Source organism: Tubulanus polymorphus, unplaced genomic scaffold, assembly GCF_964204645.1.
Source record: "Tubulanus polymorphus unplaced genomic scaffold, tnTubPoly1.2 scaffold_35, whole genome shotgun sequence".
NCBI lineage: Eukaryota > Metazoa > Nemertea > Palaeonemertea > Tubulaniformes > Tubulanidae > Tubulanus > Tubulanus polymorphus.
This window is the reverse complement of record NW_027437442.1, coordinates 14,881-32,618: the sequence shown is the minus strand read 5'-3', so window position 1 is coordinate 32,618 and position 17,738 is coordinate 14,881. Positions and strand designations below refer to the sequence as shown.

Below are 17,738 nucleotides of genomic sequence, written 5' to 3'. Positions count from 1 at the left end.
CACAAATCTAAGGTAACTGGGGGTGATTGAAATCACAAGACAGGTTTTATTGCGCGTGCCTGCACTTTATTGTGCGATGTAATGTGCACGCGTATACCAACAAATAAAAACGCCCTGACGTCTGTGCTACAGTGGAACTAGATTCTAAGCTGAAAATGCATCTTGGCGAAGCTTTAGCGGTCAGTTTGGTAAGGTTTCACCAATCTATTAGTGTTATTAGTGAATTACCGTATGTGGAGGGGTCTCGTTTTCCGCAACTACTTTTTTCCAAATTATCTGACTCAAGCCAAATTCACAGTATTTCGAAAATCGAAAAAGTGGTCTTGTTTTTCTAATAACTCCAATCTTTGACGGCAAAGACAAGGGAAAAGGTCATTCGAATTCAGATTTTACCACCTATAAACGAGACGCAAATTATCACAACATAATATACATTACCATATAGCGGCGCGTTTTAGATTGAGCGGGTGACAGAAAGTCTGCTTTACATACCTATATGGCCATATATTGCTTGTAAGAAAAATTACTTATTGTATATAACGCAAAGGTCAAATCATGAACGCTTTCATTTCACCTACTTTAGCTGTACGTAATTTTCTTTTACGTAATGAAATTGATCACAACACTAATATTAAGTGGAACTTAGACCACCGAAAAGGGGGCTTTAGAATTGAAAACCAAACCGGAGATTTTGGACGGAGACTCGGATAATGCAACTTCAACATTGCGACGCGTTACAAACCTAAGCCGGGTCCAAGGTGCCTCACACGCCTTCCGCGAGGCACTCAAAAATCGAAGAGAGCCAGAAAATAAAAAACGGCTGTGGACGCTGTTGAGAAATTTCATGAGGCAGGATGCATTTTTAGATGGATAGACTGGAAAATAGAGTGACGAGCCATCTTCGTTATCAGCTCTCGGGGTATAAGGGAGCTAATTCTTTATTCGTGGGTAAATTCTGAAAAAGTAATAGGCATCGAGGAGAGGAAAGGAGAGGTCGCCTGTTTGTTTTTATGGAGGTATTCGCACGAGGGAATACGCCGTTATAAAACCATAATGCTGAATCGGTGGAGATAGAGGCGAAAAAGCATTGAAATAAAAAAGTCGAACCAGGAACCAGTACAAACTGTGAAGTCGAATCGGGGACACGTAACGGTTATTTGTTCCTTTTTCGTGGGTGAAATGAGGGGTCACCTGTTGGTTTTTGGAGGTGTTGTAAAATAGGGATACGTGTAGCCACTACTATGGGGGTCCCATCATTTTAGTTGGAACAGCCTGTAGTCGGTTTTATATATATTTCCTTAAAGTCCTTACGTTATATCTAATCTTTTTTTATCAATAAATGTTTGATCTTAAAGTTAAATGTATAATCTGTTGGTTCGTGTTGTCTAGTTTTCATAACAGACATTTGCTGAATTTAGTTCACTAGTTTAAACATATTCAAGTTTTATGAGGTCGCTGGCTCATGTAGCCTTGGTACTAATTATTATGAGATGTGAATTTTGACACGTATTTGCTGATGCAATTTTTACCGGAAGCTATGGGGTTCACAAGAATTTCAATTATTTTAATCTCATAAAGTATTCATTTTTCTTCTATAAAGAGGAATATTAGGATTTCACAATTGTGTGGCGGGAGTTAAATACATTAGTCTTATTTTGGGTAAGTTCTTTTACACCATTTTAGGGGATAAACTATCTAATTTTTGACTTGAATGGATTTTTGAGAGATTATTTTTAAGGGAGCCCCTGCAGGAAGTTGGGCGTGGATAGTTTGGAGAGAGGGGAGACGCTTTTGAGATTTCGAGATAGGAGGAAGCTCAACTCGAGCTCTCCTGCAATTTTTGAGTTTTTACAACTAGTAAAACTTGATACGTAATTTATATAAGAAATCTTTTGTGGCAGTTGTCATAATCGTCACAAACTTTTTTACTGTTGGAGAACTTCTAACGGGATTGAATTTTAATCATTACGGAGTTGTGTTCGTGATTCGAGAGTGATTCGGAAGGACACTTGTTATTAGTGGTAGTTAAAGTTTTACGGCCACAGAAGTTTAGCCAGCTTGGTGATAAAAAACATTATTAAGTAAAACTGTTTTTTTCCGCGTACCAAACTCCGCGTACCACCAGTGGACTTTCATCATCAGTGATATTTGCGTGACATGCAAATTATAAATTCGACAGATACGACGCATTCAGCAAACGTTTAAAAATTTTTTTGGAACCACAGATCAACAATTACTACAGATTTTCGACGGCAACAGGAACCACAGCGAACTATTTCGGGAGCAGCGCAGCGAACAATTTCGAGGAGCGGCAGAGCGATCTTTTTGGAGCAACGCTAAGTTAAAATTTATGAACTTTTGGAGAAAAAGAACTTTAATCGATCATTGACTTACATTTAAGCTAATTTAATTTGATTTTATTTTTATTTTTCTGATCTAAGTTTCGTAAAAAGGGCCCTGTTTATTTTCATTTTCATTTAAGTACCTTAGTTATTTTGTTTTTTTTCTAATTGTTATCTTAATAAATTACTTATCTTCCATATATATATGTATATATATATATATATATATATATATATATATATATATATATATATATATATATATATATATATATATATATATATATATATATATATATATATATATATATATATATATATATATATATATATATATATATATATATATATATATATAATCTACGAATTACTGGTTTTTTTTTATTTGCTGTTCTGGACTCATGCCCGCACGGTGGCATAGTTTTTATTTTAGGCAAGTGTGGTTACATACGCCGTTACTAAAACCGTAATTCCGAATCGATTTATACACGGATTCAAATATTTCAATAAAACATTTCATTTCTTAAATCGAATTAACTCTAATCTCGGTTACTTTGTTAAGCGCATCAACCCAGAATGAGATTGAATTCTTGATAAGACAGATATTCCTCAAAGATGAACAGAATGTTTGATGAAATGCGAAAATAATGCCCGTTGAAATTAATTAACATCCATAAGGTATACGTTTCGAAGTTGGAATTGCAATATACCAACGATCATGATTTTGCAACTGCTTTAGGGGACAATGAAAGCTGGCTCCGTATTTTCGGTATCCTCAAAACCATTTTGACTAAACTTGGTACATAAGTACGTTACGTGCTAATGCTTACGGATTCACATATCCAGCATATTGTTGACTCCTTCCTTCCTATATAGCCGAATTTTTATTGACGGATTAGAATTATCGGAATATAGAGAATCGTTACAAGAAACCTTTTATGTATTTAGTATTGGTTGTTTATTGGACTGCATGAATTATGATTTACGAGAATACATCAAGAATACAAGATATAAATTCAATACGCTTTAAATAAACTGAGAAATGGGTTAAAACAAAAATTAAATCACCGCTGGAATAACTACTCATCATTTGAATCTATATCAACGCTCTACATGTGTTTTCAGGTTTCATTGAGTGTTCTGACACTAGTACGGTCAAAACCGATTATCAGTAGTGACGATGTAATTGACCTGAGTCATCCGATGGATAGCCGATCGCTTGGTTATCCCGGCATCAAACCTTTCCAACGAGTTCAAATTGCAAACGGTAGCCTCGTACTCTGGGGACATAATTTCACCTGGTAGGTACAATTTATACAATGTTTTAGGGAAATCGCAACGTCCCTACGCTTTGCCTTTAGCTCAACCTGAAAGGTCGAGAGAACAACTAAAACAACTTACAAGTTATTTTATGCCGAAACCTATTTTCAATTGAAGGGAGAATTAGCCACCATTCAGACGCGCTATGGGATTTACTTGAGTACCATGTTTGACTTGTTTGCGTATTCTAGAGGTCAGGCTATACGTTTCAAATACTTAATATTAAAGTGATTAAAGTAAGGATTTTTGGTGTTATAAGTGGCTGTCTTCATGTATACTGTGGACTAATTGTCTTATGAGTATTCAAAGACTATGAAGATCTGATGATGTCTTAGAAAATCATTTCAAAGGTGACTATTTGCTACGGTTAAAAAACTCAATCTGTGTAAATTTCTTCATGGATTAAGTTCAAGGTCAACCACTTATAGGCTATGTGAACTATATGTGAATTATGTGGTAGGAAGTACCAACGTTAAGGATTGTGATTGTGACCAGTGAACCATAATCGGAGTGTATACTCAGAGTGAATATACTAATGAGTATTCAGGACTTCAAAATGCCAGAAAGTGAAAATCACGAAGTGGCAATGCCCGATTGTAACAATCCTAACCCTATTTCGGATAATTCAGATAATGCAGACGTGTTTTCTTATGCCCTAACTCCATTACCAAGTGTGTCAACGACTGATAACTCGCGAAACCCCAAAAGACCTCGTGTTGGATCATCAACATCTAGCCAGTCCGGAGATCTTACACGGGACTTCCTTGAATTTTACATGGACAAATTCAAAAAGGAATTATTAGATGACTTTAAACAGATGTTAGGAGGAGAGGTTCAAGCTTTAAAAAACGAGATTAATGTCATGAAAGATACCATTAATAGTTATGATGAAAAGATCAACGGTTATGATGAAAGATGTAAATCGTTAGAAAAGGAGAATCTGGAACTAAAAGGATGTATCAAGGATTTGAAACGAGCAACAGTCGCAAACAATCAGTACTCTCGACGTAATAATCTGCGTTTCTACGGACCGTCGCTACCTAGTGTCACACAAGATGAGAACTGCGCTGAGATTGTGATGGACAAGGTGATTAAAATTCTAAAGAAACCGAAAAGTGAGAAAGTAACCATAGGTAACATTGAAGTGGCGCATCGACTTCGACAGAACACGACCTCTAACAAAACACCAGGAATTATAGTGAGGTTTAAAGATAGATCAGTCCGTGATAGAGTCCTGTCTTACAGGAAAAGCCTTAAAGGCACCGGATTTGTAATTCAAGAGGATCTCGCAGCAGAAATTTCAAAATTACGTATAGATGCTTCTAAAAGTGGACTTTATGACTCGTATCGCATGGAAATGTTATTGGAGTAAAAGACGGCAAGAAAACTAGAGTAGACCTTTTTGACTTTACTTAGAACATTAATTTAGACATCATTGTGTATTGACACTACAGTAATCTGATTTCTCAAGGATCGCCATGTACTCTTTTGTATCTGTCCTCAATAGTCTTATGACCTTCTGTAATCCTACACGATTTTTTTGTATCCTTTTATGGCATAACTCTTGTGTCACCTATCAATATAGTACCATCCATGCTAAAATGATTAATTAGTTAATTAGATCTTCCAGTTAGTAGTACAGCTACGGCTACTATTGCCTACGGCTACTAGTGCCTAATAGTGATGAAAAATTATTCCTACAAAAATATGAAGAACTAGTGAGTAAAATTGAGCAGGAAAAATGTGAGGTAGTTTTAGGAATGGATAAAAACTTAGATTTCATAAAGGTTAATATTCATAAGAATACCTCTAAATTTTTAGATATTAATTTATCTAACAATTTATGTCCAACTATGTTGCGTCCAACGCGGATTATACAGTCCACTGCCACCCTTATTGACAACATATACTTATCACCTAAATTGCATTCAACTCATACGAGTGCCATTTTAATATCAGACATATCTGATCATTTGCCGTGTTTTGTATCTACTAAATTCAAAGGTAGAATTACAAATGAATATACTACACGCAACGTCAATACTGAAAATATAAACTTAATTAACAATCACCTCTCAAATATAGATTGGTCCTCACTAGATAATTTCGACACTAATAATTATTATAATGCAATGAGTTCTAAAATATCAGATGTAATTAATCAAATCTCTCCTGAAAAAAAGGTCAAAAGGAAAACTAAAATCACGGAACCTTGGATGACTGATTTACTTTTAAAAGCATCAATGAAATGTAATAAGCTGTTTAAAAAGGTTATGAACCTAGACCGATCTGATCAACGCTATAAAACCTACATAACATATAGAAATCAACTAGATTATATAAGGAGAAGACAAAAGATAAATTACTACAAACAGAAAATTGAATCGATTGGAACAAATAGCCGGAAAATTTGGAAACTAATTAAAAATCTGATTGGTAAGACAAATGATAAGACATCTATTACAACAAACTTAATTTTAAATGGTAAAGCAACCAAGGATAACTTCGAAATATGTCACGAATTTAATAACTTTTTTTTCATAAATAGGTAAACGATATGCTGAACAAATCCCTGTATCAAACAAAACATTTAAGGACCTTTTGCCGAAGAAAAATGAAAGCGTGATGTTCATTAACCCAACAAACAGTGAAGAAATATTTAAAGTTATTAATAGCCTATCACCAAAACGAAGTACAGGTCCGGACATTCTTAATAATAAATTGTTGAAACTAATTGCTCCATCTATAATTAAACCCCTTACCATACTTTGTAACAAATCGCTTAGTGAAGGCATTTTTCCTGAAAAAATGAAAATTGCTAAGGTTATACCGCTTCATAAATCCGGCAACAAGCAAATCTTAAATAATTACCGCCCCATATCATTATTACCAGTTCTTTCTAAGATCTTAGAAAAACTTATACACAAACGACTCTATAATTTCTTATGTACACATACAATTCTGAATCTTAGTCAGTATGGTTTTAGACCAAATCATAACACCACCTATGCAATCGGAGACTTTGTTGGCAATTTAATAACTAATATAGAAAAAAAGAAATACTCCTTAGGTATATGTCTTGATTTATCTAAGGCCTTCGATTCGTTAAATATTAATACCCTTTTGTATAAATTAAACCACTATGGCATAAAAGGACATGCATATAACTGGTTAAGTAGCTACCTTAGTAACCGTAAAATGTATGTTAATTATAATAATACCAACTCTAACTTCAAAGAAATTAAATATGGTGTACCTCAAGGTTCGGTCCTTGGACCGTTACTTTTTCTTGTCTATGTTAATGACCTAAGTCTCAATCTTAAACACTCCAAAGCTATATCGTTTGCTGATGACACTAATCTACTTACGTTTGACCAAAATATAACTCGACTCTTAGAAAGTGCTGCAAGTGACTTAAAACTTCTTGTGACTTGGTTTCATGCCAACCAGTTGACGCCCAATTTAGAAAAAAACCAAATGTTTATTATTCAAGCCTCGAAGACACCAGGTTGATATAGATAATGTAGTTATACAGATTGCTAACAATAAACTGAAACTTTCAACAGATTGCAAATTTTTAGGACTTAACATTGATACAAACCTGCACTGTGATTTACATGTCACACAACTAATAAATAAAATGAATAGGAGTGTATTTTTGCTTAAGAGCGTTAAAAAAGTTCACTGAAAAAAAATGATTTATTACTCATATATACACAGTCATTTAAATTATGCTTTAATAGTTTGGGGCCCACTCTTATCTGCAAAACAAGTAAAGGATATATTCTTAATACAGAAAAAAGCAGTACGATTAATCGCTAATGCTCCATATAATTCCCCTACTGGGCCGTTATTCAAAAGATTCAAAATTCTAAAAATGCAAGATCTTATTAAGTTAGAATTGTTAAAATTTGGTTTCCTACATTATCACAAAAAACTTCCATTACTTATTTATAATCAGTTCAACACTAATTCTCAATTTCATTACTACAACACTAGAAACAGAAATAAAGCTGCAGTTAACTTTCATACAACTAAAATTTTCCACGAATCCTTTTTAGCCAAAGTTCCTATACTTTGGCAAAATTCAATTGATCATCTTTGTAAAGCTCCAAGCATTGGATCCCTAGTTGCTAGATTTAAAAAAACAACGTTCGAGAACTATTGACTTCCACAATTTTAAACTAATTTATTGATAATGAATTGCTGTTATAGTTATCATCATTGTTAGTATTATCATGACCATGTGTGCCGTTTGTTTGTTATAATTATTATTATTATCATTATCATTATCATTATCATTATCATTATCATTATCATTATCATTATTATTATTATTATTATTATTATTAATATTATTATTATTATTATTATTTTTATTATTATTATTATTATTATTATTATTATTATTATTATTATTATTATTATTAATTATTATTATTATTATTATCATCATTATTGTTATTATCATCATTATTGTTATTAGTATTATCATTTTAATTTAATCATAACCATGTGTGCCATTTTATTATTATTGTTATTATTATTAGTATTATTATCATTATTATCTTTATATGTATCTATCACTTAGTTTATTTTTTTTTCTCAGGGCATCCCCCTATCAGGCTCAGCCCCTAGGGCTTGGGGTTGTCCTTCTTATATATGTCTATTTATCTATGCAATAATATCCAAAGAAACTATGTTTATATATAATCTTGTACATATTATAAGTAAATAAATCATTCATTCATTCAATATTCTAGGATCGAAAACGGAAATTATGAATCCGGGGAGCATGTTGGCACGCATATGGATTCACCAGCCCATTTCATCTATGGGGGATGGCACGTCGACGAAATTCCGACCTACCGACTGATCGGCCCCGCTGTGAAAATCTCCGTTCGTACGCAGGCGGCTACGAACAAAGACTACTCCCTGACGACGAATGACGTTTTGGCCTGGGAATCGAAACACGGTCGTATCCCAGACGGAGCCATCCTATTTCTAGAATCGGGCACCTCCCGATTTTACGACGAAGGAATGAAGAAATACGCAGGCGCTGATCAATTTATGGATGAAAATAACAACGTCCTTTTCCACTTCCCGGGATTTTCATCTGAGGTGGCCGATTTTCTAGTTAAGCATCGCAGAATCGTTGGAGTCTGCGTAGACGCGCCGAGCTTTGATATCGGCCCTTCGACCACCCTCCCCGTGCATCATATTTTTCTCGGAAATAAAATCTGGGCCATTGAAAATGTAGCCGACATGACAGCCTTGCCGACAACGGGTTCAATCGCTACAGTCTATCCTATGAAGATCCGCGGCGGGAGCGGGGCCCCGACAAGAGTCGTGGCGATCAAAACCAGTCTTCATATCTCGGCCGCGCAGCGCTCGCATTTGGAAGGTTTCTTAATCGCATCGGCGATAGTTTTCTGGTTTAACATGTAAGCCGCAATTAATAACGTAAGTTAGAATAACCTGTAGACTCATATGTTCATGATGAAAAGTCGAATAAGTATATTATTTATACGAATTAATGAAAAATTAAATTCGGAATTTATCAGTAAAATTTACAATTTTAATTTAAAAAACATCGACGTATTGAACTCTGTCTAGAGACCATCATCAGGCGTCTGATGTCGAATCTAAATGCAATGGGGAACCGGCACACCAGCTATCCCGTCCGATGGCGCAACTGAGGTATCAGACACACTCGATAAAAATTCGTTCATTGTCAAGTAACTTTGATCTAAATTTTCGGTCTCCCTTACCTAAAATTGGGCAAATCACGCATCGGCATAAACTCTGATAAGTCTTTAGAATTCATATATGCCACGATTTTCATTATTGTTCGATTTTAATCGATTTTAGAAGAAATCCAGCGTCGACGCGAACCTGGTGGATAATAGCGGAATTCCGATTATCACAGTAGCGTTGCCGACGATATCAAATTTAGCTACAATACAATAAATAACCGTCTTCATCGGATAGGCATTAAATCATCTAATAGCGATGACATAAACATAAACATTCAAACTCGGCGGCTGATCACTGGTCGATTTAATTTCGATAGCCATAGATCGTTATATAATACCATCTTCATCACGAATGAACGATACCTCAACTGCACCAAAATTAATTTACGAATAAAAAAATGGAAAATGTGAGTAAATTCATGCGATCTTCTATATTGAGAAATTTCTTATCAAGTCATCCGAATGTTTCAAGAATTAACGAAAAAACAATATACATTGATAATGAAATAATACTGCTTCGAAGTAACATACAGTGAGCTTGTACAAGAGAATGTTTCACCCTTTTTTTTAAACGAAAAATCTTTTTGAATTTTCTATATCTATTGTTAATTTCTAAATTTCCGAAAAGAAAACTTCTAGTGATGTTCTGTAACTGCCCCTGGAAATGTGGAATTTCTAAATCATGCAAAAGTCAAATCAATAGATATCTAGCCCTTAAAATGTATCGTTCCTAATATTAATAACATGCTCACAGTATTTGTCTCGAACAACTCTCGATCACCTATGATCTCGATCACAGAATCAGTTATATTCAGAATTCAAACACTGTTCCAGAACGATGCTCCTCATTCTAAAGTACAATCATTAGATACAAGGACCTAGTAGTATTTGGAATGCATTTTCCTACCATCTGTACGTTCAATATTAATTGTTTTTAATCTTAAAAAGCATCAGAAAATTACTAATTACCTTCTAACCCGAAAAGTCCTTGTCATTCACCATTTATACGTTTTATTTAATAATTTACGTCAATAGATTATTTATTTTCATCTAAAATCATCGTTTACGCATTACCCCTAACTTTGAGGTATAGATATATATTTGGTCATGATGTTTTTACTATTTCTAATGATATTACCATGATATTTTATGTTATTTATCTTTTTTTTACTTTAGTAATTTTGTAACTGTTGAGGGTGACATACGTAAGCACCAGCTTTCTCTGTACTATCATCGCTGGCTTGTTCTTACATTTTATATTTCCTTTATTGTCTAATGTAACAGCACAAACTTACATAACGGTACTATACATCAATCTGTAAGAATATATAACGTAAAAACAATTGCAGTTAATAAATCTATCTAATAAGTATGATAATAATAACAATAGATTCATTTCTAGGTTTTGGCAGGATGTACAAGGTTATGTACATGGATTTATCAAGAAAACCGCAATTTTCACTGGAACACGTTTTCTTCAGTAAGGCAAAATAAGTAGAACTATCACTTATTAAACAAAAAGGAAACTATCTTGAAAGTCTATTGGTGTAAAGTTATTGTGAATTAGAATATATCGAAACTTGAACTGAATTCACCGACAACCAGTCAAACCAATAAAGCCCCAATACCTATATCGTACAACCCCTTGCGATAGGAGCCACGAACTAATAGCCTCCTAAAGCTCACGTATCGTGACGAATATGACCTCATTTTTCATCGATCAACCAATGAAATTAAAAATTCCACCAAAATTTCAAATCTATTAAAATTGCATTTGCGTGGCTACTTCCATAGGTTAACCTTTATGAAACACTCCGTTTTCACAAAATAAAAGAATATTACATTCTATAGTCATCGAGAATATTTAAAATGAATCCAAACACCATCTGTAAACGGATCAAAAGGGAACCTCTCCCCTGCTTAGTGACTTAAGATCCGCCTTGAGCATTGATACCGAAAGATTCAATCATTGCTAAAAATTGCTTATTTTATTTGAGGCCAAAATGAGGGGGAAAGGAAGAAAATGTTCATCCCAACCAAATATGCTAGAAATTGTGAAACTGTTTCTCTTTGCATCTTAATTTCACTCATTTTCAACACAGAAGCTACTCCCGCGACCCGACAATTGCGTTGTTGATACCTAACAAAAAGTTTTACTTTGAAGATTAAAGATGCATGGAAAAATATTTCTAATTTTGAAAATTAAGGGGAAATTACGAATATAGCTGATTACATCGTATAAGAAATCGGGCATCGTTGTTCAAATTTTGGCTGTGACACCAGGTTGATCCAAGCGGATTCGTCGATTGCCGGAGTCACAGAGTCCTCGTTTGTATTGCTACTCAAACGTCTGACACTAGTAGTTGGTGCCAGTTTTAAACGTTTAGTCGACGCTGGTAGGTGTACCTGAAGGCCTGGAAAGCGAGTCAAACAGGTGCTGTCCTCTTTTACATGCCGGTTGAGTATCGAGACCTCCACAGTTTTGGCAAGTCTGCAAAAAGAAATCGCTTACGCATTCAGATTCTGTCACAGTATCAACAAATTATTTGCATATTTAAATTAGATGCTTTCCGAAATTGTTTGCTATTTAGATCATTGTTTCTGTAATTTAAGCAAATTGGAATTGGAAGCCTTTCCCATTTTAAGGCGTTTTCATATTCAAATTAGATGCTTATTCGAAAATTATTGATTCGAAAATCGTTTAAAGAATGGAGCTATGTGGCTAAAGCAAAAAAAAAGTCGAACTCTAATTCTTGGTTTTAGCTGCAATTGGAAACTATCGTTTTCGATGAGGGCAGCAATATTCAAAACGGTTTTTAGCTAAAACCTGTTTTAAGAAATACGAATCAGAAGAGAATCAAATAGTCTACAAAACTATACATACCCCCTTTTTGTTTAGAATAAACGGAAATAATCGGCCGAACATAGATAAAAGAAAAGAAAACAGATAATGAAACATAAATTATGGTTTTCTTGCGCTAAAATAAAAAAAAAGATTAAAGTTGTTTTGGTGCGGCGTCATTCAAAGGACAACGTTTTGGTCTGGGAGAACCTACGATTCTTTTTTTGCGATTGCTAATCAATACTCGCTACTCTTTTGATTGGTCGAATGTTAGAACATTCAGAACGTTTTTGTTTAACATTGATTGACATAATTAACAAATTAGATTTAAAAATAACAATGCAATCATTTTAAAATATGGAAGTCCTTACCCTCTAGAAGCGCACGTGGACCAATCGAAAATATAGAAAATAGAAGTAAAAAACCAGTTGATCAAAATTTTCTGTTTTTGTGATATTTTTAACGATATTAATAACTAGAAGACGAGATAAAAAATTGTCATACTTACAAATAACTTCAGAATCTGCGTTATAGGTATGAAAAATAAACATAAAGCATCACATTTAAATATCGTTCAGGCTTTAAACGTAATTAAGATTTCGATGGCAATGTTCCACAGTCGAGGCCCATGACCAGTCTTAGCTGATTAAGTTCTATAGCCAATCTAATAACCAAACAACATTCAGATACCGAATTTTAGTTTAATAACCGATCTAACAACTTGAGATCAATCTACGCCTTTTTTTCTGACAACTATGCACCAGTTGGAAACGACCGGTGTGAGACCAGTTCCGACTAATATTTATATCGTGGAAGCCATCAGATCTTCGAGTAAACATATTTGATTTTTCTTACCGGCTGTTTGTTGAATGGATTGTAGACGACATGAAAATGAAGAAACAGAATGATGTTTTTACTTTGATTGATCGAATTTGGGCTACTTTGGCAATTGAACATTCCAATCTAGGCAAGTGAGGATCGGCCAGGGATGCAATCGGACATTAAATAATCAACTACTTTCCACGGAAAGCAAGTGAAGAACCACCAGGTGTCGCTTGTGCAATATGACTTCAACTACTGAGACAACATAGGTTGCCACTTTTGGCAAGCAGCCAGGATCTTTCAATTCACTTTTATTAAGTTTGTGTGTGTAACAGTCTCGGCTTGTTCTAGATGCGCCAGCTGGTGGTGGCAAAGAAAGAAGCATATATCGCTTACCCCGCAGTGATAAAAACACGTGCGTTTTTCGAGATCACCGTTCTGGACAGTTTTACAACATCGCGTACATTTCTGTAACGATGACGTCATCGGCTTGGTGAGGGGCCGTTCAGCTATCTCCGAAGCGTCTCTCGTACCCGGGCGACTGGTCAGGAACGTCCGTGCCGTGTCTGGTCGTTCGCCCCAGTCACCGATAGGAAGCGTCTCCTGCGACCACGTGGTTAACGGGCGGGATATCGGACGCCTCCGACCGCTGTAGAAATCTGCCGTTCTAACCCTTTTTTCCCAGTAATTTTTCTCCGATTTTTTGACCTGGTTTTGCGCGGCTGTCAGGTCTTGATAATGCCTGCGTACCGAGGCAGAGGTTAAACGTCGACCCTCGGATACGTCACAGCGCAGTCGTTGGCTTAGGCAATTTTTCCGTTTCTGATGCGTGAACAAGTCGCAATACAAAGTGCGCATGCCACATACATCGCAATTCACGATCCGGAACGAACACGTGTGTCCGTGCGCGTCGAAGTCCTTCCGTTTGATTTTCAGAAGACAACCGCGAATCCTATTCCCGCATTCGAGTTGTGCATTTGGGCAGTCGGTCGCCAAATGATCGGCAAGAGCCGATAAAGGGTGAACACTGCCACAGCGGTTCACGCAGCGTAATTTCAAACTGAGTAGTTTTGACTTGAACTCCTCTGGTGGCTGGCTTGGTTTAGCGTTCAGCGGCGTTTCGCAAATCGGACAAAATCTGCTGGTTTTTAGTTTCAGCCTTCGTCGGATGCAACTGGAGCAGAACACGTGCGGACAACAGTTCGCAACCGGTTCCGCAAACACTTTGTCGCATATCGAGCAAATTAAATCGTCTGGTATTTCACCTAAAAACAGATCTTTATCCAAACCCATAGAGGCTGAATCTGAAATGTAAATAGAATTCGCGTTGACAATTGGCTGAGAAGCGATTACTTCTACTTCTTTAAAATGTACAGAAACCATACCGCCTCTCCCTCCATTTCCTCTCATTCCCTCCCACCTCCCCTCTCCTTTTCTCTCTCCGTCTCCCTGGTAACGAATCGAAATGAATTTTTGTTAAAGCTTTCCTACCTGTTCAAAAAGTTATCGTAAAACACATTTCAATTTAGTAACATTTATATTTCGTGTAATAATAATAAGCTTTCACAAAACTTTCAGTCTAATATTGTGTTAAACTGCTGGAACTCGATTCTTTCATATGATGCAACCTATAAGATGAGCTTGTTTCTATAAATAAGAAACCGATTTCATACGTATGCGTTACATTGTACACGTATGCATACTACGTGAATGATGAATCTTACGCGGACGCACATCGGCTGACCTTATATCAGTTATATCATTCTCAGGTCTTTGGACAACAGATCCGGAATCTACCGTATGCTGTCATTGGTCAGTTTGCCTATTTAATTTCTTTTAGGAGTATTTGGGAATTCGGCTACTTTTCTGATAATGACACGTGGTAGATTCCGCCGTTTATCTTACGCTAGCTATTCGATCGCTTTGTCTCTCAGTGATTCTATTTACTGCATACGTTTAACTTTTATGCCGGTTTTACAGTCTGTTCTCTTTCACGTTAAGATAATTCCCATATCAGTGATGACCTCGGCGATCAATTGTAAAGTCTATGAATTTTTGGTGGAGCTTGGTGGCGCAAATAGTTCGTGGTTGATAGTTGCTATTTCAATAGAACGTGTGATAGTTGTACTCTTCCCGGTCACATCCTGTTTGATTTGTACACCTAGAATCGCGAGATATGCTATACTGACAATATCTGCAGTGAATGCGCTGGTTCTATACCTGACACCTGTTCTGGCGATACATTTTTCTGACAGGTTTCTGATGTTTGACCAAATAACGTTTTTACCATAATTGTCAGCTACGGAAACCTTATAGCGTTGACTTTGATTATCATATCAAACTCTGTTATAATCGTTCACTTATTTCGGGGTTCAAAAATGGTGTTATCTGATCAGAAAACTACAAAATCAAAACGTACAACAATAATGCTTGTAACAGTTTCACTCGCATTCGCAATGTTTACGCTTCCACCTACTATCATTTCATTTTTAACACTATCGACGGAACAGAGAGAATTTCTATTTGATATTTTCACACTATTCCATGTTTGTAACTTCGTGAATTTTTACGTATATCTTTTACTGGAACGTGAAATCCGTGATTATTTCTGTATAAAGATCTGCTGTAGAATTTCAATCAAATGAACATTTATTTCCTGTTTGATTCACTTCATACAAATCTAACCCGTGTTCCCTGAGCACTGGTAGTAACAGTAACATTCAGTATATTACGCTGCCTTATCAATTTGTATCTTAGGACAATTAAAATCCCCATTCGACAAATCATTGGATTTCCCTTTTAGTTGCTTTAATACATGACATAGAAAATCGTTTAGAAAGAGATCTAGTTTGAATTCATTTTGAAACTAAATCTCACCGTATACTTTTTTCTTATTGCAAGGTTTTGATAAATATCGTTAGTACGACTGAATAATCCACTTTACGGTGGTACCACATTGCTTTTCCTCTGTTTACAGTGGCGTGTATTTCAAAACACAGACTTCGGAAAATCAAAATTCACTCTTCACAAACCATTGAACTTTTGTTTTTTGTTACATAGTATTTTGTGCAAAACACGCAAACAAACACATACAACTACACACATGTTGAGAAGTTATATCATTTTTGTTTCAAATTTTTAGAATGCACCTTTAAACTAAAGCATATGCTAAAATCTGTTATTCTGCTATGAGAAGTTTTCAGTACCGGTAATGTATGGTAGCCCGCACCGTATCAGTGTCAAATTTTGCAGGATTTAACAGCTTCATTGATTGGTTTCTGAAAATAGCCCGGTCGCGAGGGTGAACACTGCAGAGCCAGAATTAGAAAATCTTGAGAATTGGTGTCGGTAACGAATGTAATCAAGTTTTGCTTATTCTCAATGACTTTCTTACCTTACTTTCTCGTAGGAAGCCTCTATCCGTTTCACTGGTTGTACCTATGCGCTGTTAATTCGAAATTTAGTCGAATATGCTCTCAATGTATACACGCAATATATGATTAATGCAGTATACATGCTCGTGGACAGAAAGAACGATTTCGCGAAAACCGGTTCATTTGGGTGTAAATATAGCACTCAGTTCGAATGCTTAAGATTGATTTCAATTCGCGGCCAAAAGACGGATAAACAAAAACCCGTGAGAGAACGCGGCTTTCTTTCAAAAGAAGAAGAAACTGCAAGTTTTCTCATCAAAGGAAGGTATTATGAATGATATATTCTATGAACACTATTTATTTGTTTAAGTCGGCTGATTAAAAGTGTCGTGTAAGGTAAAGCATTGCTACTTACAATACGAGAACTAAACGAATATATCTTAATTCGAACCTGGGGTAAAATTGCGATGCCTTCTTCGAATCTATCGGGGATTCCAATGTGGCAAATGAATATCCACCAGATGTCACTATTGTATAGAAGGCCACTGAGGCGTGTGTAGAGGACTATACGTGTTGGAAGCATCGAAGAAAATACCTATCAGTGTCGAATGCGAAATTATTATGGTACACAACAGATCACCGCACTCAGTATAAAACCATGAAATTTTTTGACGCCTTATAAAACGTTACCATAATGAAACCTAAACAATGTTAACCATTCAGCGTCATTTTACAAACGACTACCGTAAATCGATGTGTAAAACGTCACAGGTCTATGTGTACACATACAAGCTATTTGGCATAATATTATTGACAAAGATGTTGAATGGCTTCCTGTGATTATATAATGACCTTTATTTGAACATCGGAATGCTATATATTGCATTGAATACCATTGGAAGACGTATTGTAATAGTAATGGATGTATGATTATTTCAGAAGCAAAATGAAAAGAAAACTCAAAATGATAAGAAAATCGGATATTCGGTCAAAATGGCGGATGTATACACGATTTGGAAGTCTGATATAAAATTAAGACCCTGACATGGGGATGCTGGTGGAATGTCGAAGCCATCTACGATCCGTGTAGGGCCGGCGTGAATTTCATCTGCGGCTACAAGCGGTCAATATAGAAATGTGTAAACATATAATATTTCAATATTCAAATGTTTTAGAAAATTAGTTCGATATTATGGGTATGCAGGTTTCATAAGACTAGCAATTTATAATAGCATAGCAATTTATAATAGCATAGCTGTCATATACGGCTCCGTGTCCTCTG

The 17,738-nt window shown here is 35.6% G+C and overlaps 2 protein-coding genes across 3 annotated transcripts; one reads left to right on the top strand and one right to left on the bottom strand.

Moving 5' to 3' along the window:
* Positions 1-108: 108 nt before the first annotated feature.
* On the top strand, positions 109-10,760 carry LOC141914506 (isatin hydrolase-like). 2 transcript variants are annotated; one of them, XM_074805727.1, is made up of 3 exons: positions 109-188; positions 3,468-3,643; positions 8,426-10,760. In XM_074805727.1, the coding sequence occupies exons 1-3, from the start codon at positions 156-158 to the stop codon at positions 9,108-9,110; spliced, it is 894 nt and encodes a 297-aa protein (XP_074661828.1). In that variant the 5' UTR covers positions 109-155; the 3' UTR covers positions 9,111-10,760. The 2 variants fall into 2 exon arrangements, with proteins under 2 accessions (XP_074661828.1, XP_074661829.1); XM_074805728.1 differs by lacking the exon at positions 109-188 and adding an exon at positions 2,817-3,020.
* Positions 10,761-13,040: 2,280 nt separating this feature from the next.
* LOC141914508 (TNF receptor-associated factor 5-like) lies at positions 13,041-16,522 on the bottom strand. Its single transcript, XM_074805731.1, has 3 exons — positions 16,477-16,522; positions 13,479-14,386; positions 13,041-13,118 (listed from the first exon to the last, which is right to left on the bottom strand). Exons 2-3 carry the CDS (start codon positions 14,373-14,375, stop codon positions 13,080-13,082), a joined length of 936 nt encoding a protein of 311 aa, XP_074661832.1. The 5' UTR covers positions 14,376-14,386; positions 16,477-16,522; the 3' UTR covers positions 13,041-13,079.
* Positions 16,523-17,738: the final 1,216 nt, after the last annotated feature.